This window comes from Rhipicephalus sanguineus, chromosome 10 (genome assembly GCF_013339695.2).
Source record: "Rhipicephalus sanguineus isolate Rsan-2018 chromosome 10, BIME_Rsan_1.4, whole genome shotgun sequence".
Lineage (NCBI taxonomy): Eukaryota > Metazoa > Arthropoda > Arachnida > Ixodida > Ixodidae > Rhipicephalus > Rhipicephalus sanguineus.
In genome coordinates, this window is record NC_051185.1 from 150,952,599 (window position 1) to 150,977,661 (window position 25,063).

Consider the following 25,063-nt stretch of genomic DNA (forward strand, 5'->3'; position numbering starts at 1 on the left):
ATCGTCGCTTCTTTTTCTCACGTTCACGCGTGGGCTGGTGGCCATGGCTGGCGATGCACTTTCCAAGCTGACGACAACCAGTGACGAACTGATGGGCGCTTGCAGTCTCACTGTCTGTGTGTGTGTATGTGTGTGTTGTGATTATTGTGAGCGTGTTTGTGTGTGTGTGGGGGGGGGGGCTCTACTGTTCCCTGCGTGATGTCCAAGGGACGGAACAGAACTTGTTTCCGGCGCAAGCAGCTGTGTTTCCTCTGCTTTTTTTCCCGTTTTTTTTTTAGTTGGTCTCGCAATTCGGTTTTCGGCGGAAAAAAGGACTGAGGGGGGTCTTTCTTTCTCGAATGGCTTGAGGCGAATAGTGGACGAAGTTTTGTGGAATGCTTTTTTTAACAAGAGTCGCTGCATGCTGGTTTTTCAGCTACAGCTTTAAACGGCTGTAGTTTGAGAGGTTTTTCAGACAGCAAGCAAAACATAAATAAAAATAAGTTAGCCCAGCGTATTTATATACGCAGACAAAAAAAAAAGCACTACGGTTGTTGTTCTTGGAGAACAGCGGCTGCCGCAACTGTCACCGCCGCCTTGAAACATGCAGACGGGCCCGTAGGCGACAATCCTAACAGTGCGCTGCTGACCCGATAGAGGGTGAGAGCAGTAGCGCCACCATACCAGCTCACGAGGTCTATTGCATTAGAAAGTTTACGTTCTCCGCTTTCTAATGACAGCTAGTATTGCCGCCTAGCCTGGAGCGTTATTTCATGGCAATGGAAACAGCATGAGCAAAAAACAGCGTTTTTGCTACACGAACCTCCATTGTACTGTCAGTGCAGCAAAACTGTTCAACATAACAAAATGAAATTTGCTGAGCCTTTTAAAGAAGTGTTATGCAAGGTTTCTATGAAGATATATTGCCAGTAAAGCCATTACAGATTGATGCAGGCTCCAATAAAAATGGGCAAAACAATAAAAGTTTATGAGTAAATAACTGTTTTTTTTTCTGTTCTGTGTAGAACAACAATATTGAATGGGTTTCCAGGCTACAATTCACTTTATGTCTACGCGAAGTTGTTTTGTGTTCTGATAAGCAGTTCATGAATTATTACTACTTCAATTCGGCAATTTATGGCTCTACTTGGTCAGGCATTACTTACGAACGGACAAAACTATCCAAGCTGAAACTTCGTTCAATATTGAAGAAGCAAGCCTTTCTCTAGGTTTCTATGCAGAGAAAATTGTCGTAAGATAATTAGAAAATTTGTAGGACAGCAGTGAATTTAGCGCATTTTTCTGCTTGTCAGGTTCATGCAAATTTACTTTTTTTTTTTCATTTGAAGGCTAATTCACAACAAGTATTGCACGTTAGCAAGACCATGTAGTGTCTTGTAATTACCAATACTCACTAACTTTAGGAAGCAGTGCTTGAAACAAAAGATTTTTAAAAAAATAATAAATCTCACAAATATTTTTTTGGTAGTGGCGCCATCTGTGAAAGAAAACATCAAGTTGTTTCACGTCAGTTCCTGTCGTTCATCAAAAGTGGTGCCTCTAAACATTACTAAGCCGCCAAAACACGAATGGGTTATTTCTTCAGACTTCAGTGATTAGCCTAGTGGCTAAATCTAGTCGCCACATCTTCAATGTACAATGTAGCCACATGGGGCTGCTCAAAAATAAAGAAAGAGAGGGAGAGAAAGAAAGAAGGGAAGAAAGTGTGTTGCACTGTCCATCATGAATGCATACCCAGCAGGTTAGACTAGGGTCCCTGATGATTCCAGGAATTGCTTAGTTGCTCTCCTTTGTACTCAGGTGAATGTAGAAGCGTTTTTGAAGTACACAAAGAACTTGACCTTGCCTCCTCCTATTTTGAGACTCGTAGGACATTTCCTGGAAGCCTGCTTTCTCCTCGCGGGGAGGTGACGAGTGTTTGGCAGTGTATGTGTGTTCGACTATTTGACGTGACGCCGGTTGAACGATAGAATAACAGTGGACTTTTTTCGGGAGACCAGCCTGCTCATGCGAAGTGGTGGTGACTTGACGCGCGCCATGTTTTTGGAGGGTCACAGGGCCAAACAGGGTGGCAACAGGTGCGAACTGAGGGGCACCTGGCGTCGTTTGCAAATTATCCCAAAAAATACCAGGCCTATGAGATTCTTTACCGGTGCATGGCGGATAACTTCGGAGGCCAAGGACCTCCAGTTTCGATTTCTGTGATCTCCAATGGAGGCGCTGTTCGGACCTGAAAAAGGCACTGATCTGTGGAGTTCAGTGGAAAAATCCCATTGACACTTTGCAAAATAGTGAGCGACCCCTGGCCAACACCCTGTAGACTAGCTAAGGCCTCTTCACTCCTCAGTGACATCATCACACTACGACGGGAGCGGAGGACGCGTTCTCAGAAATGCCCATTGCTACGCGCTCATTAGTGTACTCAACGGCGCGTTGTGAATCCATTCGTTCATGATGTTCATATTTGAAGAAAAACAGCGCTCAAGAAGACGTAGCGCTGCACTCCCAACTTTCAGTTGTGAGTGCATTGCTGTGTGTGTACCCCTTCATTTTTGTCTACATCTCTTTGAGCACTGTTTTTCTTCAAATATGAAAGAGCACCAACTAGCCGAACTTGCCATTTTGTTACAGTTCATGCTACCTCCCGTTTCCTGAAAGCGCCGACAAAGCAACTCCGTCGTAGAGGATGTTGCCCCTGGTGCCCACTTTGCAAACACCTGTGAAACTTCTCCTTCCCTGACTGCTTTTCTAGCTCGAAGCCGTGTTCACCCCTCCACATTACAGCGAAGGCGCAGGATCAGCACCAAGACTTTCTCAAAACGTACTTCAGGAATGTCATGCCTCATTGTAAGTTTCCTCTTCCACCGAGAGAAAGGGGAAAACGAAAGAAAGGAAAGGCAAGGAGTTGTGGTGAATAGGGAAAAAAATACTCTACTAGTCTGTGGTTGAGGCTTTCATGTAGAAAACAAACTTGCTCGCATATGCGCAGTAACTATTTTGCAAGCCGTCAGTAAGCGAAGCCATATTTCCCGACTGCAGCCAAAAGTGTGAATGGCTGCGTGAGCTCTAGCGTCCCAGCCGCGCAAGTAAAACAAACTTCACGCGTCCGGACGCCTACTGAAGTTTGGAAACACGTGATTTTCAGTACGTCGTCTTCTTGATGAAAGATGTATTTGCGAGCGTAATACTTACACTCGCATAACGGTAACACATCTGCTTTGCGAATGATCATTGTATCCTCTAATATCATTGATGTGACTGCCATTTGCTTGTTGCAGTGCACGGCGACTGATCTAGCAGAGAGGTAGCAGAAATAAAGCTTGGACTGTGCGAAATAGTTAGACAACACGTGCGCAATTTGCGCTATATGAACTTACAACCTCTAGCAAAACTAAATTTAGCGAATAATCCGTTTTCTCATGTAGATCATGTGATATATCTTATTTTCTAGGCACCCTTCACTGACCAGAGCGCGCGACGTAGCTCATTTACCGTCACAGTATCGCCGCCATCGGCCGCCATAGACACCTCTTCGAAAAGCTGAGCTAGTTTTTGGGCGTCGACAGATAGGTTGGGTTTCGCTGAGAAAGAGCCCTTAGACATCTTATTATTCAATACTCCCAAAAGGACGCAATTCGCATCTGTGTTACGACTTGTGCTCTTCGCTGCGGTGCCAGGAGGACTTGTTTTTTAGCTGAAAAAATTGCCTCTCATATGCTTTGCTAAAGCTGAACAGTGCATTCATGTATATGGGTGTGAGTATATGGGTGTATGCATATGGGTGTCCGCTCTCTGCCTGCTGCCACGCTTGCACCACAACATGGCCGATGTCATCCTAATCCATATTCATATTCTTGATGATTTCAAATAGCTATGTACCAAAGAAAAAGAAAGCGGCGACCCATACATCTGTTTAGGGATGCATGAGGCTCATAGTGTTTTAGCTGGCAAAAAGCCAAAGCCTTTCCGTCGTTCATGCATATAAAATCACCATTTTTGGCTCACTGCAAGGCACGGAAAAGGGGCTTTGTGTAATGATAGCAAGGAAGTAGTGGAAAGGAGCTTTCTGGGTAGCTTCTGAATGTAGTGACATAAATATCAAGCAGACCATGCGCGACACCTGCACTACATTTACAGTCGAACCAAAGCTGGTGACAGTGGAGAAATCTCTAATTATGCGCGTACACAAGGTCGGGGCTGTTCCACGCGACCGAACACTGCCAGTGTTCAGGGCCACTGACGAACTTTGGTTGAGTTGTCTAATGCAGCGAGCTGGGGAGCAAGGGGACGATGGTTTGAATCACTGGTCGGGTACTTTGGAATTTTTTTCTTTGCCTTATTTTTCTTTGTGTCTTTTTGATATATATACATACATATACATATCCGGGGCATGACGACGACGGCGATGGCAAAAATCAGCAAAGAGTGTCCATATAATTGCTATCCCAATAAAAAATGTCATGCTTGAACCAAGTTTGTTAACACCATGACTATTAGTGGCTAACTAAGTTCAATATCAGTGTTCCATTTTTCTGAGACTCCTGTTTGAGTGATTTTCAGTTTATCTGTTGTGAACTGTACCTTCTTCTTTCTTTCTTTCTTTTTTTGAAGTATACATGGATGTCAGCTTGCATTGTGTTTTAACCTGTGTTACCTTAGTGCCCAACAGAAGAGATGATGCATGCAGTTACCAATTTCTGACTGATTCCATGGAAACAGTAAAACATATGTTTACACAAACAGTGACTGCTACTCAGAAGGATGTACACAAAGAGTGTGAACTAAATAACAAGAGGAAATGCTTGTGTGTGTATTAAAAGTAAAATGACAACAAAAGCCACTGTGCAGTTAATTTTTCCTTGTTTCACACTAAACTAAATGCAGAGATCGAAATCATTGTCATGGTGCAACTTTCACAGTACTTCTAGATTCTTTTAATACTTCACACAGTGTTGTACTATGTATGCTACATGAGTAATGTGGTCATATGCGGTCATAGAAGTTTCACCTTGTATTGAACAAAGTATAAGATCCTGTTAATGTGGAAAGGATTGACGGTTTGCTCATTCTTTCACAGTGCTGGCTTTGGACCGGAGCTAATGCTGGTGCAGAATGCGTCTATATTCAGTGGGGCCACTGGGGCCCTAGTCGGCGGATGGAACTACGCCAGAACTGCCAGGGCAAACTACATACGCAAGAACCAAGGAACTACTTTCCTCAACCCTAAACAGGCAACGGTGGGTTTCCCTTTGGTTATACCAATCCTGCTGGATTGGTAAAGCTGCGCCAAAGTGCTACATTTGCGACTTCCTGCACCAAAACTGCGACATTCCCTGAAGTTGTGCTATGCTGCCCCAAGACCGAGAAACTGATTACTGTGTCTGTCCAATTTCAGCAGAAACTGACAGCTGTGTAAATAAGTATGATTCTGCTTTTTCCACAATTTTGGATGGAACATTCTGGATGAAACTGATGCCAGCAAGAGTAGGCCTAACGTCTGACCACGTCGTGCTGACTTTCATGGTGGATATGCAGTCCCGCGTTTCCAGCTTGCTTGGCAGCTGCCAACTTCATGCAGATACATTGCAGCAGTGATGCCAGGATTGTCGAGAATTTGTCCAGATGAGTTGATTCCTATGGCATGGCCTCCGTGTTTGGCTTCGGCAAGGAGCCAATCGTGGAGTCGTCGTCTTCCTTCATTGAGTGGCATTTGTGTACACGTGCAGAAGTGCATACCTGCCAACTCTCCCGATTTGCCCAAGAGACTCTCCCGATTTGCCCAAGAGTTTCGATAATACTGACGTGTGTACTCTAACATGACGGCTGACGGTACATTGCCCCATAAGTTACCCTTTAAATGCCAGTGTTGTCGACGTGCCTGGTAAACCCACGATATGCACACAGTTACTACATGTACAAAAACACGTCGATCCATCTCGTAACACTTGGCTTAAAGCCATAAAATACAGCATAGAAGTACTCGCTGACTGCTTAGCATGAAACCGATTCCCACAACACGTTGGATCTGCCGAATTTTTTTTAGCTCTTGGTTAGATGCAGTACTTTTGGAACATTCCTTTTGGATGAAATCGAGAGTTCGACGGAATCCCGTCTGGACGAGAAGAAACATGACGAAGGGAACGAAGTACACTGACCAAATAAAAGCTTAAAGGAAAACGACATTTCGGCTTCCATACGGAAGCCTTGTTCACAGTGAGGCCAAACAACTATTAACGTCTTAATTAATAGCTGTTTTTTAATAACTTCATTAATAGTTGTTTAGCTTCATTGTGAACGAGGCTTCAGTATGGAAGCCAAAACATCGTTTTCCTGTGAGCTTTTATTTGGTCGGTCTACTTTGTTCACTTCATTTCTTTTGGATTATTTGATATTACGTTTGAACTCAAGTTTGAGGAGCACAGATAAGAATTATTCTCTTTTTGAGCACATTAAGCCTCCCGACCTATACTTAAGTAAGATAACACTGTGATAATGAATTTGAATTTGGACTTGGTCATTGTGCTGTCAGGTGAGGGGCTGCCTGATGCTTCAAGATACACTTCTATGATGCATACATTGCAATAATGCCACGGCAGCACTGTGGCAGCATTGAGGAAATGGGATTGCATCGAGATCGTTTTACATGTGATGCTGAAGAACTGCTTTAAATGAGCATGTTTGCTTCAATTTCTTTCTTACAGAGGGAGCTCCAAGATGCGATGTTTTTAGAATTTGTCAGGGGCGCCTGGAAACTTGGCTGGAGGATGATGGCCTTCTCAGCGATCTACATGTAAGTGAGATGTGACTGTGAATGTCATTTCGAAGGTACTCTTTAAAGCTTTTCTTGTTAGATGAGTGGCATAATGCACAACAGTAAAGAAGAAACTCTTGCTAATGCATGTCAATCTTAGCTACTTGTATGTTAACCTTTTGCAATCTGAAGGGGAATCTTTTTTCGGGGGGGCTTATTTCTTTGTTAGACACAAGCAAATGAGTCCAACACACAATTAGGCCAAGGAAAACATAGGGGCCATTAATTGTTGCATTTAACTGTAGTGTAGTAATAGTGATGTAAATTGAAATGAACTCAAGTGGATGAAAAATCACGATTTGTGTGTTGGTGGGATCTGAACCCACAACCTTTGTCCAAAGATCACGAGCCATGTGACGGCCTCTGGCAAAGGAGTGTTCCACACTCGCTGCCTTGGCTACGAACGGCGCTAGTTTACACTCCCAGGGATTACATGTACAAAAATAGCTCCACAAAGTCGACGGGGAAGCGCCTTCTTTCGTAGCTCAATTTGTAGAGCATATTGGATGTGTAATTCGGAGGTTGTGGGTTCAGATCTCACAGACAGAAGGGGTGATCCACTTTAGTTCCTTTCAATTTACGTCATTGTTTCTGCACTACAGTTAAAAGACATCAATTAATGTCCCCTATGCTTTCACTGGCCCGATTGTCTGTTGGATTCATTTCCTTCACAATGTGAAACTTTTACCCTTCTGGTCCGAAAATATTTCGACAGTTTTGAGCACCGGGAGAGAAAAACAACAACCGTGCAAGAAAAACTCAGTTTATTATTGTAGTTGATATTGTGCCTAAGACTTTCTGCGATATTATTTGGGCAGCATGTGGTGCCCGGCAGCGGACCACTGGGGCCATGTTACGTTGTTAGAAGAAGCCCAAGAACATAACACAAAGGGTTAATCACACTGAAGCTGTCAAAGGAAGTTTTCACACCTACACAGTCAGCTGCACATTCCAGCAGTGTGGTTGGGCTGTTTTTCTGACTATTTTTGGCTATTCTTCATTGCCAGCATAGCATTAGGCTGCACCTTATCACTGATACCATATCAAGTGTCTGTTTCAGGTTTTCAATGTAAGCTATGCCGTCGGCTTTTCTTTTGGCATCATTCAGTACTGACCACGATTCCACATGCCGCTGCACAGCTGTGCAAAAGCTACCGTTAAACAGCTTGGTACAGGTTTACTGCAAAATGAAAGCAGGTGAAGCAGCAAAAAGCCATCCACCAGACATAAGGCAACATACATCGGAAAGTGGTGGTAAATTGAGTGGCGATCCAACTTGGAGAATTTGTATACATACTAAATGCACCGGCCAGTTACATTTGCTAAATTCCGTGATGTCATTTGAAGGCAAAGTTTTCACAGAGGCTGTTCTTTTTTTCACTTGAGCTCTTGTAAACAGGTGCTTGGAATCAACTGAGAGTTGTGTGATGACTTCTGCCTTTGCATATCTGCAACTATGTGGCACCGGTTCTGAGCTTCCTTGCAACACAATGTGTGCCATTGCTGTATGCTTGGATTACAGTGTACACACAGATTCAAGTTAAAATCATGGTAGTCAGTGAATCTTCTCATGTTCAGTTCGGAGCAACCACATTGCGAGCCGGTGCCTCTGGAAGTGGGAAACTATTGTAGTGCAAAGCTGGCGGAAAACCGTTACACGTTTCTTAGAAGGAAAGCCTTCAACTGTTCCTTCAAGGGTGAGGCTTTCCAGGAAAAACCGTACCAATTTCATCGTAACTTGTAACTTTGTATTGCAACTGGGTGATTGACAACTTTTCATATTCTTGAACCTTCCTCATCCTTACGGGCTTCTGCAGAACTGATTTGCTGTAATCACTGTGGACTTTTATAGCTTTTCCTGACAGCAACAATGGGTGCACATGTTGTGCACTTGTATTTAATGGTGACTTCTCTTGCTATCTAATGGGCATGGGCGAATATTCGAGTGCTTCCAATATTCGAACGAATATTACAGTATTCAGATTCGCTTCAACACAAATTTGAAATTTCCGAAATTTCGAAGTGTTCGAAACTAACGAACAGACGTATATTTTACGACATGTAACCCCCTGAAAAGGCGGTTTCACGGCGGCATGGGGCTGCTATGCCATGAAACCACCTTTCCAGGGGGAACCCCCCACTGCAGTGAAGCCACATTTCAAAGTCAAATGCACATATTATTGCGATAGCAATTATATGGACACTCTCGGCGGATTTTTTCCGTCGCCGTCATGTCCCGGATGTATATATGTATGTATATATATAAAAAAGACACAAAGAAAAATAAAGCAGCAGAAAAAAATTTTGAAGCACTCGACCGGGCTTTCGAACCTGCGATCCCACGCTCCGCAGCTCGCTGCTTTAAACAAATACGCCATGCCTCATTCGTTCTCCAGAATACTAATGGCAGAATACAAAAGCATGCGGCGTTAGGTGAAACGCATGGGATGCCACACGTGGCGAAATTAAAATTATGCGAGACGTGGGCCATGCTGCATCGTTGCCCACACTGTGTTTGCATTGTATCGCTGGCGACCGACGCTAGTTTTCCATTTTTGGTTTGTAGCGCCACACCACTCGTGGCCAGTCGGCCAGGGAAAAAGAAGTGCATCCCATGGCTCATGGTGGCGCGAGCTAGTGGGAACGCTTTGGCTCTTGTAGACTTATGCCACAGGAGGGAAGAAATGAGACGGCTGAACCAGAATCACAGTATATATGTTACACCGCGACCAGAATTCTGAGGCTAAAGTTACAGCGCAAACACACAAGACACCCACGAAGAAAAGAAACGTACGACACAAGCTCTGACTCACAACTAGTACTTCATTCTTTCATACGCCAATGCATATATAAGGCCGAGGCAAACTTACTCCATATGCGCACACATCAATAGCTCTAAACCAAAACGTGTAACAAGGATGATAGTGTATTAGATACACGGAGACATGAAATCATATTCAGATGGTTGCAGGGACAAATAAGTAAAGAAGAAGTAAGAGGGACAAAGAAGTGCATTTGCACTGTACAGCCTCAGGAGTATGTACCAACTAGAGCAAAATGAAGTTTTATCTTAGTGACCAGAATGGACGCCCACAGGGAATGCGAGCCATGGCTTCACGTGCCACTGCCAAGCGCCATTTTTATTTTCTTCTCTTGAGGTCGCTTGCTCTGTGGTTTTGTTTGCCACCCAAAGGAAGGCGCTGCAGGGTCTTGGGATAATGAGAGTGCAAGAGTTCTAGAGTGGCTTGCGTTCTGCGCATGTGTCCTGGCGGCTCGCAAATTTCTTAGGTTCCCGATTCTAAAACTGTCTAGTGTTTCGCTGGAGTTAGGATCTGTGTCTTCAACTTGTACTTTGACATACAGGGGGTGGTCAACCATGCTCTCGCGATTATCTCTTGAGGAGGCATTTTGTACGCGTTGTGCTTTCACTGCAAAGTTTGCGTTGAAGCTATAGACCACGCGAAGATTACATTGCTCGCTGCAGCGGCCGCATTTGCGAAAGGAGCGATCTGCTAGCTAGAAGAGCCAAAGTAGGGGTTAGTTGAAGTAACAGCTGTGACAGTTTGCGTTCGTTCTGTGTGCACCTGTGCGTTCTTTTTGTGCTTCCTTCTTTGCGTTTGAGCAGCGCGCTGCAAGTGTCGAGCTGTGACAGCTGTTAGTTCGCACTCGCCTGGTGTGTTTTCTTTTCCTGCGTCCTTTGTGCTTGAGCAGCATGCAGCAATTTTCTAGCTACTTGCCGTTTTTCCTGTGACGTTCAATTTCTTGCTATCGCATTCATTGCTTCGCCCTTAAGGCAAAACTGTGAACCTTTTTTTTTTCGTTTAAAAGCGCGTTGCAGGGGCTTAAATGCACTAAGTGTAGTACATTTTGAAACGTAAATTACTTTACCGTTTATAACTTGCACCCTACTGCTATATCTTGCTGCTGTTCAAGGTTGCTTCCACTTCACTTCGAATCAAAAAAGTGACATTCGCACATGTGTAGTTTCAATTCTTAGAAGCATTCTGCATGTTAGTTGTGTCATGACAAAACACATAATTTTTTATAATATGTGATATATATACTATTCAAACTATTTGACTTGAAATTATTTGAACACATCACTTTTCACTTTGAATTCATTTCAGACGTCAAATCTACTATTTACCCATCCCTACATAATGTGCAATGTGTCATTTATTCTGTAACATTGTGCATTATAATTGGTTATGGCATATGAATGTTTTCTACTTTAACATACGACGTTCGAATGATAGTGCAGTTGCGTCATTGCGACATTCATACTGTATTGGTGATAAGTTGTTCATGCCATTGTAGCTTTTTGCTCGTGGCCCGTTTCCTGTACTTTCGCTGGAATAAACATTCATTCATTTCATTCATTCAATTTCCTGTATTTTTGCTGGAATAAACATTCATTAATTTCATTCGTTCGTCTACTTTTGATTTTTCTTCACCTCATAGTTGTCACACCTCGATTAGAAACTACAAAAACACCTTCAATGCTTTCCTTGGCTTTACTATTTCTTGGCTTCACGGGGCTGCGTCTAAGAAAATACCGGACGCTCAGTCCGTTTCTCTTCTTTCATTTATTACCTGCTTAAAGGTAACTTAGTAATCATTATAGTTCAGCTCATTCATCCATCTCATAACTACACAAATGGTCGATATATTGCTGTTATTCTTTCTTCTCTTTTGTGATTCTGAACTTGTCATTTGATTGATTTATTGGTTGAGTGATTGATTAAAAAGTCTTGTAGTGTGATGTGGGCAGCCAGAAATATTCTGGGGCTCATTGTGTATTGTGCCGCTTAACTTCATTCAGCCTTTCATGACTGCCCCATGTGTGCACTCGGCTGCTCCTTCCATCAGTCTGTTGCTTTTTTTCTTCTCTCTTTTTGTAGGACTGTTGCTGTGGCAGGATTTACGTACAGGAATAAGTTCGGCATCTCTGAGCATGTTGCCGCAGGAGGTAAGTGGGACCACTCTTCGCTGCATTTGTGTAGGAAGCTCTAGCAGACACGGTTCATTTTAATGTACGTAGTTTTAACACTTAATGTACGTAGTTTTAACATTTTAACACTTCTTTGTACCTGGTCTTGTAAATGAGACGGTTCTGTTGGTGGTGTAAACTGATCATGACACTAATGTGTGACGTGCACCCTTGTGACAGTAGTGTATTTTCGCTGATTGTAAGATTCATGAATGAAATAGTGTCATGTGGATGCAAATAGTGTCATGTGGTTGTGATGGTGAAAAAAGAAAAGTGCAGCCAATGAAGATGAAACGCTTTATTGGGCAAACTAGTGCCCAGTAAAGGAAGTAATACTCAAAGGGCAGCAAAAGCAGCAGGCACAGACGTCGGTCATCGGTGATACGATTATCAGCAGAATGCGTCATCCTTTATACATGAATGACCGAAAATTCCATCGTTGTTGCTGGGGCCTGCGTTAGCTCCAGAATAAACTTGACTACTTGTGTCACGTGCGCAATCTTATCAGATTGTCCTAACAGATGCACAACACGGCTTCAGACAACGTTATTTCATCTTTGGGTTTAACTGTGTTCCGAAATTGCTTTGGGTTCATTTTTAATAAAGCGTTGAGTAAAAGAGATGGTGTTTAGCACATTTGATAGCCTCAGAGTAGGATGTAGTAGCTGCTTTCCAAGTGGACCAGTGTTCAGGGGTTTGCATTCTTTTTGCGGCATGAAATAGCCGCGATTTTTTATTGGGTAATCTTTTAAGCTACCTAGAATACCAGGACGCGTTCGAATCTGTGTTTATTTAAGGGGACATATTGGTTACTTAATTCAACGACCTTTGTTCTGAATGACTGCCAGAGTGCTTCAACAGTTTTATGTGTGCAATCTAACATGAATTCGCTGAGGAAAGAGTAAGGACTAACATTTATAGCATGAAAATCGCCTTTGTTATAGTCTTTTACGTACAGGGGGTGTGAGAAGGGAGATGGTAAAATGAAGTACATCATGATCACTTAAACCGGGCGAGTGCACTACTGATGAAGTAATATCTGGAGCTGACGTTAGTATCAAATAGAGCCGAGATGCTGAGCTGGACGTCACACATGTTGGTTGAATGACCAGTTGCGATAGGTTCAAATTCATGCAGACTGTTAGTAAAGCTGGTTGCCTCTGTGGACAACGTATTGGACGACGAGGATGATTCCGTGCACTTCATGTGTAGAAAATTGAAATCGCCAGCAAGAAAAATAAGTGCTTCAGGATACTTAACAGAAATTTCATTCAAGGAGTTGTATAGTTCTTCAGAAAAAACACTCCTGCAGCTTGGGGAACGATAACATGCTCCTATAATTAGTTTTTTGAACTGTGCTGTTATGCAACACCAATTATTTCCAAACTACTGGTAGTTGGAATTTGAAAACACTCGAAATTTTCGTTTACTGCAATCAATACACCACCACCAATCCTGTCAGCACGATCACGTCGGTATGCAAACGCATCTTTTGTTACAGTGAAACAACTCGTTATTATTTTACTTCACAACCAGGTTTCACTTAATATAACAATATCCACTTCTGAATCATTTATTGGAGCATTGAGGCTGTCTTTTTTATTATAAAGGCTGCGGATGTTAGTACAAAGCACCGGTACAGAGAAGGAACTCCTGCCACCCCTTGCAGTATCCTATTTTTTCGTCGTATGCATCCTACCTGAACGAGTGAGCTTGGGCGATAGAGGGCTGTTCTGAGAATTCTGGGATGAGGAAGACTTGGATAGGTCATTGGTAGGTTTGGAAAGTTGTTTACTGAAAGCACTTTATCTTCGCCTGGATCATAAACGTAGCGTTTACCACCAGCCATAAGCTTGTTGTGGTTTAGTCTAGTGGCTACATGGAGCGTTCTACTACATTCACTCAGCTTTTTACCCATGATGCATATGGTGAGTGAAAAGTCTTGCTTTAATGCAAATTGACTTCCCGAAAGCAGTGATTGCTTTGAAAAAACTACTTCTTTAGCCATTTGCGTGGCGAATCTGGCAATATCTGCCTGTTTTTGTCCGGTGTATATCGGCCCAACCTGTGGGCACGTTCGATGGCGTCTGTAGACAGCTCTAGCTGTAATCTATCCGAGGCAAGTGTAACGACTTTCGTGGCAGATTGTTCCCGGTTTTCCAAGAGATCATCTGCGATGCCAAAAAACAGCATGTTGTCCCGCCGAGAGCGATCCTCAGCGTCATCAAGCCTTGACCGTAAAGTGGTTATTTCTTTCTGCACGGGTAGGTGCCACACGTGTCTGGAGGAAAGGGTTTGACGACGTACGCAACAGGATTTTCACGTTATTCATGTCATGTCCTAGCAGTCATATTCATCAAATCCTCTTACCCTCCCATGACAATATTGATCTACACCAAGTTAAGGAGGCGATTACGAGAGCACCCAGACATAGGTCCATCCATCCATCCATCCATCGATGGATGGATGGACATGGATGGACATGGATGGATGGATGGACGGACGGATGGACGAATGGGCGGGCGGGCGGGCGGACAACGGACGGACGGACGGACGGACGGACGGACGGGGCGGGGCGGGGCGGGGCGGGGCGGGGCGGGGCGGGGCGGGCGGGCGGGCGGTCGGTCGGTCGGATGTTCGCCTGGCTGTCGCAGCGGGTCCCCCGCTTGCCCTGTGAGAATTAATGGCCAGGCTAGAGGGAAGACACGACGCTCGTCGCATTTCTCTTCACGTTTCACGACGATTTGATGGAGTGCATATCGCGTATCAGTGTTTACTGTGTGCTTTTTGATGCCATCTTTGCACGGGATTCACCATATGCGATGTCCAGGTATGTCTTGACAACTTCAGCTATGCAAGGGTTAAATCATGATCATGGGCGTTAGTCGTCGGTACAGAGGTGTGCAACTAGGCATCAACGTGGGTGCATCCACATCAAGCGGTGCTATATCTGCCAAGCAACAACAGACATTGTACAAGCTCTCATATACCAATGCACTATAAGCAATCAACTACTTCTGTGATAACGCGTTTCACTTTCGTGTTATACCCATTCCTATGAAGGAGGAATCGGCCATCTTTTTTCCTTATTGGCGTCGAGATCTTTGAGGGGTGCCCTCTCGCATGTGACGTCGGAGAGGGGAACCGGGTTAGAATTAGGCCTAACTCCACTCACAGCGCCGATGTACGAGACGAATCCGAACATCGCTAGCGCGATGTTCGGAGAAGCCGCAATGTGTTTCGTCGCAAGCAACGAATCGCATCGCCCGCTAGCTCCTCGGAATCGTGGACAGGCATTTTATGCATCGGCAGCAGACCCCCCAGCAAGCTCGTCGTGCAGCGACCACTCGCAGCACCGATGGAAGCGGCTAGCAGTTTCACACGTCGGCGCCCCAAAACGAAAGACCAAGCATGCTGCAAGCCAATTTGTCGTCTTTATATTTATATTACGTTATTATAAACAGTTATATTTCTTTTTCGAAAGTTCGAACACTTCGAATAGTAAAATTTCGATCCAAATCAAATCGAATAGCAAACACTATTCGAAAAATATTCGAAAGTTCGAATATTCGCACACCCCTAGTTTTGATATTTTCAGTACTTAGCCCATTTAAGCCTGTATAACACACGTTTAAGCTTAAGAGAATTTAAACTCTGTGCAGGGAATATGCTTAATTAACCATGAAGTGTGGCTTCGCGGGAGTGTAGTGGGTTATCCTCTTAAGTGATTTCACAGCATAGTGGCTTCATGGTGCAATGAAACTATCGTTTCAGGTTGGTTTCATGCGATAAAATATGCCTATACATTCAGAAATTTTAACTTCGTGTTGAAGTGAATTCGAATGCCTTAAAATTCATTCGAATATTTGAAGCACTCTACTATTCACACAGGCCTAGGTGTGAATCTCACCATGTGTGTAATTCACAAGTTTTTTGTGCCGTTTGCTTGTGCAGCACTCGGGGGCTTTTTCTTCAAACTCAACATGGGTGTTCGTGGCTCGCTTGTAGGTGCTGGGCTTGGAAGCTTACTTGGGTGAGTCGTGTTTTGTGGTATGGCCATTTTCGCCCGATGCATGAAGCTTTCACATGTATTGTTGTTGGTTTATGTTCTGGTTTATTGATACAGTTGAACCCTCTTTATAAGAGAGACGCATCGGGAAGCAGTTCTTGTCCCTTATAGTATGTGGTGTCTCTCATAAGCAAGGTACCATATTCATTGCATCACAATGAAGTTCAGTGTTCACAATGAAGGCAGGTTCCTCGCATGCGCATAGATGGACTTGCGGTTTGTGTGGTATAAATATGCCTTTTTTTCTGAATAAGAACTAGTCGTGATTCTGCGCCCGTCCTCATTCTCTTCTTGTCCGTGTCTCTTTTGCGCAGCACCTTGTTTTAATTATGTACAACCGACTCGCCCAGCAACATGTATTATTGATTTACCACGTTCTCATTTTCTGATCAACTTCTATTTTCATGTAGGCTCGCTGGGGTCTCTTATACCCAATTGTCTGTTACATCGGTGCCTCTTATAAAAACGCTAAACTGTATTTTATTTATTTTGTGGCCACTTTTTAGTTTTTTTTTTTGTAGAAGTTTAAGTTTGTTTTCATTTTGCAAAGCAGGATTACAAACAAAATAATATGCAGAAATGGGTCTGGAGACTGTGCTAGGATCCTCCGTACATGAATGATAAAGGCGTATTACAAAATGGGCAAATAAACTCTGTAAAGCAATTGAAAACTGGAACCAAGAGAAGAAAATGGGTACATAACTAAATTACAACCAACATATATTACATTCAACAAAATATGGATAACTGAAGATTCTAAATACATGAAAATATATTTAGTCAAGTATTTGATAAAGAAATCCAAATCGTAAACACCAAAATATGCAAGGGAGAGAACATGAACAAATGTGCATCATTACGGTATAATATTAATTACAAAAGCTAAAGCAAAAATTAAATACAGGTTACGCAGTAAAAGAATTCACATTAAATTAGGTATCTATTTAAAAAAATTAAAAAAAAATTTTTTTAAAGCAGTAAGTGGAGGCAGTGTTGTGGTGGGGTAAGTGAAGAATTCTACATTTTAATAGCGTGGAATGACGCTGCCATCTTATTGTAGTTGGGAGGATGGTTGGTTCTGCATCATAGTGAATAAACAGCGGCATGAACGTACTAAAGTCTATGCTTACTTTATTGAGTAGCAACATCTTGCTCCCTTCCGGCAAGTCCTCTCCCTCACAGCCGATGTCTCCTACCACATTGTTTCAAACCCGCATCCACATAGCGACTGACTACGCAACTTTAAGTTGTTTACATGCTCTTGTAGAATGCTACAGTAGGTAACAGGGTGTCATGGTGTGGTGTTACATTGCACCGCCGGTGGTGTAGCCATTAGCGGTGGACTTTATAGTGCCCTTGTGTCTTTATAGTGCCCTTGTGTCAGGGCTATAAAACGATGAAATGATAGTGTGCCGCGCAGGCTGGGAATGAAGACATCACTCCATTTCCATGAGAAAATTGCAGGTGCAGGATGCATACCACATCTCTGTAGGCGCAGAAATGCTAGAAAAATGGGTGAATTCATGATCATAAAAGATTACTCCGATTTAGCAAAACATTTATTAACAAAATGACACAGACGTTTCGCCACCTATGCAACCATGCGGACCCCTGCACAGGAAATAGCTTCGACTTAAACAACGCGACGACGTTGGCTCGTGAACGAAAGTGGGGCAAAATAAAACTCCTGGAATCGTGGTTCGTTCGTCTTAAACCATCGGCTTGCAACAACAACGGCGGTCCCCTGGCAGACGTTTACGAGGACATACGTATTTACTCGAATCTAACGCGCACCTTTTTTCCGGAAAAACGAGTCCAAAAATCGCATGCGCGTTAGAATCGAGTACGAAAAAAAAAAAAAGAACTCGGCTATCATATTGCCATCGACATTTCAAAATGGCCGCCTCCTACGCGCCTTGGCAATTTCTGCCATTAAGTGTGCGAGGAGATTGTTCGCATCGCGGCATGGAAGTGCAGACTCCAAATACTCGAGAGTGTATCACGATGCCGCATTTAAAAGTAGTATTACATGTGCAGAGAGACGGACGGAAATCGGGCCGCATCGCGGCGTTCGGATATAGTTCGGAGTTCTCGAAAGTGCGTGCGAGACTGGCGCAAACAGAAGCAGAAGATTTTTTTTACAGCAAAGCTTACGAAAAGGTTTCAGTGGACCAAAGCAGGGCGGTTCGCGAAATCGAAGAGTGTTGACAGCGACAAGGAGTTGTCCGACAGCGACGTGGACTGATCCATTACGCGACTCGTACGCCGCCGTAGTGGTGACAGTTTTAGCGGCAAGGCCCGCTTTTTGACTTTGTTTTACTTTTTTTGAAACTTCAGTTCTTTAAAACCAAATACTTGTTCTTCTGATGTGAAAGTTCGACTCCTACGGACTTTTAACACGAAAGTGTTTTATCCGGGGTCCACCAAGTACATCCGTCAGGATATGACGTTGATAAAATGGACGCCAACGGGTGAGAGAAAAAAAAAACCTAGAAAAAGATACCGCTGGGAATCGAACCACGACGTTGCGGCCGCGACGGCAAGCGCCCGACGCTCTCCGACTAAGCCAACTCGGGAGATGCGGGCACGGCGCGAACGCGCCTTTATCTTTCACACCTTCTCTTTCGCGGCGGGCGGAGCGGGGCGGTGCCGCCGTCTGGAGAGGTGAAAAGAAGTAATGCTTCACGATCGACACTTACTAGCGCTTACTCCGAGATTGCACGTGATATCGGAGGTCATGGTTAAAGCGTTCAATACCAGAGAGGTAGACTGGCCGCGCTGGCGTCGCCGAGGCACCCTTGCCGCACTACGTTCTTTGCCTTTGGATTCGTGTTAGCGTGCGTCGGCTCATCGGAGTAGTGCAGCTTCCACGTGCACGAACGGGATTTCTCTGCCGCCGACTGCTTCAATTGCGAAGCACCGACTAACAAAACTGCTGCAATATGCGTTGCAGAAAGGACGCGATTTCGACGGGCGAATGTCGTGCCTTGGTGGAGCGAGAGCAGCGCCTGCGAGACAGAGGCCAGCGGGACGCACGCGTTGCGGCTCAGGCTACGAACCTTACCTCCCGCGTTGCTGAAGGCAAGTGTGTGTAGTGTATGCATGAGCACAGGCGTCGGCTACCCATTGCTAGAAAGCGCACACCGTGCCGTTTCTCTCCTTAATTGACGACGCTTTGAAGAAGTGCATACCGGGTACCAATGTTGATTATGAGCTTGTTGATATCATCCTTAAAGCGGGATTCACGATTCGCTGTGTCCAAATATATGTTCGGCAGAACCGTCAGCTACCACAGTGGTTTAATCATGAGCATGGGCGTTAGTCCGTCGTGGCGATAGAGGGGACATGTGCTGTCAACATGGGTTGCATCTACGTCAAACGGTTCTATAGCTGCCAAACACGAATAGACACTTGTACAAGCTCTAATATAGCATAAGCACTAACGTATGTGAAGACACGGTCACTTTCGTGTTATACCTATTTCCTATGACGGAGGGATCAGCCATGTTTTTTGTTCTTTTCTCTCAACGAAAAACGAGGTGCGCGTTATACAATCGATGTATTTACTTTTTTTTTTTGGTCTGCAGGAAAACGGGTGCGCGTTACAATCGAGGGCGCGGTAGAATCGAGTAAATAATGTAATGGGACGCTGGTTGAGGTCCACTCACACTTGTTGCAATGTAATATGCGAATGCCAGCTGCATGGTGGCAAAACTAGACTCCAGGGAAAAACTGCTCTGCAATCCCATCCGATGCAAGAAGACTTGCCAGTGCTCTGCGGGACTGCTCGACTCTTTGGCTCTTTGTATACCAGCTTTTGTTTACTTTTGAGCTTTTGTTGTTGTTATCCACTGTTAAGCATATGATTTTGAAATGTTAGCGAATTGCGATTCGAGCGCTCACAGGAATACATACATACATGTTGACATGCCAGCCCCCCCCCCCCCCCCCAAAATAAATTTCTGGCTACGCCACTGTCCACCACATGTTTCGTGGGGTTCAAGCGTTGACCTGTAGTGGGACCACGCCCGATCAAACGCGACCCATATGCACGAGACGAACAGTGAAGAGTAGAATGAAAAATTGACATTGCAAAGTAGACTATTGGTGGGGAAAAAAAAGACCCGGCAAAATAGACGACCGGGCGAGTTGGTAATTTACGGTGAAGGAAACTAGTGCAAAAGAACATGAGACAAAACAGAGAACGTGACAATTTTTATTACGCATTTCATTTATTTATTTACTTATTTTAGAGAAAATGAAAGGAAAGGAATGAGGAGAACAGAATTCAAAGTGACATATTGATACTTCAGAAATATTGTAATGATAAATAAAAGCTACATGTCATTGGTAGTGCATTTGAGTGAAAATACGGGAAAAATGAACACAATATCAAGTGAACTAATATACATATAATTTAAATTATACGATAGAGAAAAGAAAACTGGGTACAGACTAATTTAGGAAGAAGCAGCCAACTTTGCAATGGACGATAGGCGGCTTTACGAGAGATTAATTCAGGCAGTAATTGTTCGTGGAAAGAATGAGCATTGAAATACGTTACTTCTGGCAAAATAAGGAGTCGGAGAGAGTGCATGTGTATGATAGGAAATGGAGTGCTGGATCGAGCCTGCGCTTCTTATTTAGCAGTAAAAACAAAAACTTTAAAGCTATTTTGCACGAGTGGTATTGGAATAACCTGATAATGCTTCGTAACTGACGAAACAGAGCATTGGTGACCATGAAAAGGGAAAATGAATCGCACATTCTTTCATTGGATTCTTTTAGGCACATTAATGTTGTACAGTGCATAGGTCCCATATAATGCAAAGTGTATTCAAGCTTAGGCCGGATCAAATACTCATAAGCTAAATGCTCAACAAATGGCGGGGCACCTTTAAGTATGTGGTGTGAAAGGCAGAGCTCGCAATGAGCAGCAGAACGTGTTCTAGCAATATGGGTCTTCAGCTTCAGTTGCTTATCAGAGTTATACACAGGCACATATGCTCACCTACTTCAGTTGAGGAGTTAGAGCCTATGAAATAAGAGAATTAAAGCAGCTGCATTGATTTGTGATACAAAGAAGTGCCAGTTTATCTTGGTTCACTTCTACGCTTTGGTCATCACGCCAGGCGAAGATATTATTGAAGGCAGAGGTGCAGGTTTCCCATCTGCCTTTGTGAGGGAGGGGTTACCCAGCTGGCAATGACGGGGGCAGGGGATTCAAGTCGCACTAAATGTGCGCTGAGCATGCTACACAAAAGGAATATCTGTCATTGCAGCACTGGCACAGCTGGAGGTGGGGGGCTCGAAGCCCCTCAAAATTTTACAATTTTGCATGTGTATGCATACAAATGCATACAAATGCAAAATGCATACCAGCATGCATACAAATGCCTGCGTGAACATACATAAAGTATGGTTGAATCCTCCTCTTCCCCCCCCCCCCAAAAAAAAAAAACATTTCTGGATGTACCCCTGTATTTCAGTGACCAAAATTTTGATCTTTATGCAAGATTATTTTGAGCAGTCTCGAAAATGTTTAGAACGCATTGCAGCTGCTTATTAGGATTGTTAATTAAAATATGTGGCTTGGGAAAGGAGTGTGCCCTTGCCCCTTATCTGACACCTCTGACTGCAGGTTAAAAATTCAGAGCAACTTGATTGCCAGGGACATGAACGTCATTATAAATAATGCAATCATCCGCATGTAAACCAATCTTTATGGGTTCATTAATGGCTGTGACTAAATTGTTAAAGTAAAAAAATATGTCACAGTTTCTCTGCAACTGTGAAGTAATGTATGCAATAGCACCTAATTGGAATATTATACGAAGTAAGGCTAGCAGCTAACTTCTTTAAGATTCGATCTGGCTTAACTCTACGAAACGCTGGCGTAAGTGAACATGGCTGCTGCAGTGCGTGAAGCGACCTTCGCGCGGTCTATCGCTTCAATGCAAAGTATGCGGTGAGAGCACAGTACTACTGAGGTATGAGCCAACTGCCGATCTTTGTTGACATAGGATGCACGCAACCATGCTTGTTTGATCAAAGTTTGCAGTTCCTGTCTGAACGATGCTTCATGCTCCTTCGCATGATGGAGCCGGCCGGCATGTTTCACCTCTGCTTGAGCCGTGCCCATCGGGAGCCATCATATGCTTTCACTCATATGTTAATGGGAACTAACTAACAATAATGCCAAGGAAGCATAGGGGATGTTATCTGTAGTAATTAGGATATAAATGTGAAAAAAGTAAAGTGGACGAAATGATAACTTGCCGACGGCAGGGACCAAACCTGCGACCTTCGAATAACGCATCCGATGCTCTACCACTGAGCTACGGCGGCGGTCATCCCCACGTCCACTTTATGGGTATGTATGTGCATTTAAACCTAGGAGTGTTAGTCAGCGCCGATTGCAGCCATGGCGGTGAGTGTGGAACACTCTTTTTCTGCCTGTTGGCTTCACGTAGCACGTGATCTTTTTAAGGTCGACGCTGACCGTAAACAGTCGGTTTTACAGTTTTACAGTCGGCGCTGACTAACACTCCTAGGTTTAAATGCACATATATACCCATAAAGTGGACAGGGGGATGACCGCCGTTGTAGCTTAGTGGTAGAGCATCGGACGCGTTATTCGAAAGTCGCAGGTTCGGTCCTTGCCGGCGGCAAGTTATCTTTTTGTCCACTTTACTTTCTTCAGATTTATATCCTAATTACTACAAATAACATCCCCTATGCTTTCCTTCACTCATATGTGGAACATACAATGCACAAGGCAATGTTATCGATTTGAGCTTTAGAGGGAACGTCATGGCAACTGCAAAAATGCGCCTCTAGTGTCCATATATCACAGTGAAAGGCTTCACTGCTTTATAGCGCAATCGACAGATCACACACGATTATTAGAGTTACGCTGAGGCTTTTCAAGTTATTTCACCAATGCAGAACATCAAATCTTTATATCCGTTGATATGTGCACAATATTGATTGGTACTTTAATTGATAATGTCGTGGTGGGTCGTGTTTCACCCAATTGATTGGACAATAGACCACCTGGCACAAGGCTGAGAATATGTCATTTTTGAAGCCTCTTGATCTTCGACAGCGAAAACACTTTGCTACTGTTTAATTTTGTTCCTGCAGACTTGCGTCGGGAGCGACGCTGACCGTGGGCACCAAGGCTATGGGGGTGACCGTGCCAGAATTCAGGTACTGGCAGCATGACTACTGGATGCAGGAATACAGGTAGGAACCAGAGAGCCATGTTTGGTGGCACCAGTATGAACCTGATAGGTGCTGTTCTTCCAAAGCGCAAGAAAGTAAAATTTCCAAGTAACGCATTTGCAAGCTGTCAAGTGGAATGAGGTTTATTTATTTATTGAGGATATGTTGCTTCTTTTACATAATCTAATCATGAAAATAATGTAAATAGTATAAAATAAGTTGAGTTTAATTAAGATAATGTATGCTGCGCAGGCAACAAGTCCTTTGCCATGACTTGTTTCATGAAGAAACCTGAGACGCACTTAATATCTATAGTCGGGTACAACTTTAGAAGACAGGAGAGGCCCCGCCCAGATGAACCTGATAGGTGCTGTTCTTCCAAAGCTCAAGAAAGTAAAATTTCCCAAGTGGAATGAGGTTTACTTATTTATTGAGGATATGGTGCTTCTTTTTGTGTAATCTAATCATGAAAATAATGTAAATACTATAAAATAAGTTAACAAGTTTAATTAAGATAATGTATGCTGCGCAGGCAAGAAGTCCTTTGCCATGACTTGTTTCATGAAGACACCTGAGACGCACTTAATATCTGTAGTCGGGTACAACTTTAGAAGACAGGAGAGGCCCCGCCCAGATGACCGAAGTGCAGCAGCCAATTGCCTCCGCGATCCGCGACTAAAGAAATAGTCCCACTCCATGTTAGGCATGTTCTCTGTCGGCAGGGTCACTGGCCGTCCGGCTCATGACATCATCTGAAGTGCGCGCCTATTAATGGAGGCTCGTGTTCATCCGCCTTTGAGGGGAAAATGCCGCTGCCTTCTAAAGTTGTACCCGACTATAGGTCCCCTGAATCACAATCCTCAAGAAGTTAATTTTTTTCGCTGTTAGAAGCTGTTGAATATGTCTGCAATGTATAAAAAATACAGTGGGCTCTTTGCACTGACCTGCCATGTTGAAAAGTGAGACGCAAGAAATGGTTCATAACTTTCGTCACATCATGTGTTGTACTGAGAACATAGGCCTGCCGTGAAATATTGATTTTAGTTTAACTTCTAACTTGATAACACAACCAGTTTATGGATCTTTCACGTTGACAAATTTTTTTTTTGTGCAGCCAGGAATGGGCATCGATGGCTAGACGAGCGCAGTCAGGCATATAACCTTTCCTTCGTGCCCTTTTGACCCTATGTTCTAGCACAGTCACTAGATGCACAGTCACTTGCGATCTCGAATAGTGTTGAAATACTTGCTTTTCAACTTTTTCAGTGAAAAGAAGGCCTTATGGCTAAAGGAGAAAGCAGCAAGAGAGTTGAAGTCACCGTAATTCAGTGCGGAAAGCTTCAAGCAGAAGACCTTGTATAGTTTAGTTTTGAAATGATGTATTAAACGAGAGTGGAAATGTGGACTTGTTAATACATTTTTGCCTATTGATCAATTTAGCTGCAGCACAAATACAGCACACGGACAGTGAAAGGCACATGAAGAAACGCGCATGTGGCGCTAATAACAACAAAAGTGCTTGTTTTCAAAATCACACCAGACTTCATGCGACATGGTAATACGAATCATGATGAATCACCACGATGCATGCGTGAGGAAAAAAAATTCACCGGCAATAACGACACTGCCTAATGCGAATTCTGAGCGCAGCTTCGTGTTGGGGCAAGGCCAACATGCCACTACGCCATTATTCGTCTTTCTGTGGATGAGTGAGGTACCCGCTACACATCTGTAAAGTATTATGTGCACTTTGTTGGTGCTCCATGTGGCTGATGACGATGAAGAATTATGGCTGAGCACTTTGCAGTGGGTGGGAAGCATTAAAGCACACAGTCGTTGCGCACTTAGCATTGTGTGATGACTGGTTATTTTACTCCTCTGCCACGCTATATTACGTAGGTTGACGGGATTCCTTGCCCGACATGATGCCTGTATAGAGTCTTTATGCTGTAGCGAAGCGTTGGAA

At 43.7% G+C, this 25,063-nt stretch overlaps 1 protein-coding gene across 1 annotated transcript in view; it reads left to right on the top strand.

The window, feature by feature from the left end:
- Positions 1-24,500, top strand: part of LOC119372593 (RPII140-upstream gene protein) — a 31,125-nt gene extending 6,625 nt beyond the window's left edge. The window contains exons 2-7 of the mRNA XM_037643074.2: positions 5,078-5,237; positions 6,702-6,790; positions 11,713-11,780; positions 15,756-15,834; positions 23,017-23,118; positions 24,364-24,500. Of these exons, the coding sequence (XP_037499002.1) occupies positions 5,078-5,237; positions 6,702-6,790; positions 11,713-11,780; positions 15,756-15,834; positions 23,017-23,118; positions 24,364-24,421 (556 nt within the window). The 3' untranslated portion in view covers positions 24,422-24,500. The remainder of the gene's footprint in view (positions 1-5,077; positions 5,238-6,701; positions 6,791-11,712; positions 11,781-15,755; positions 15,835-23,016; positions 23,119-24,363) is intronic.
- The last annotated feature ends 563 nt before the right edge of the window (positions 24,501-25,063 follow it).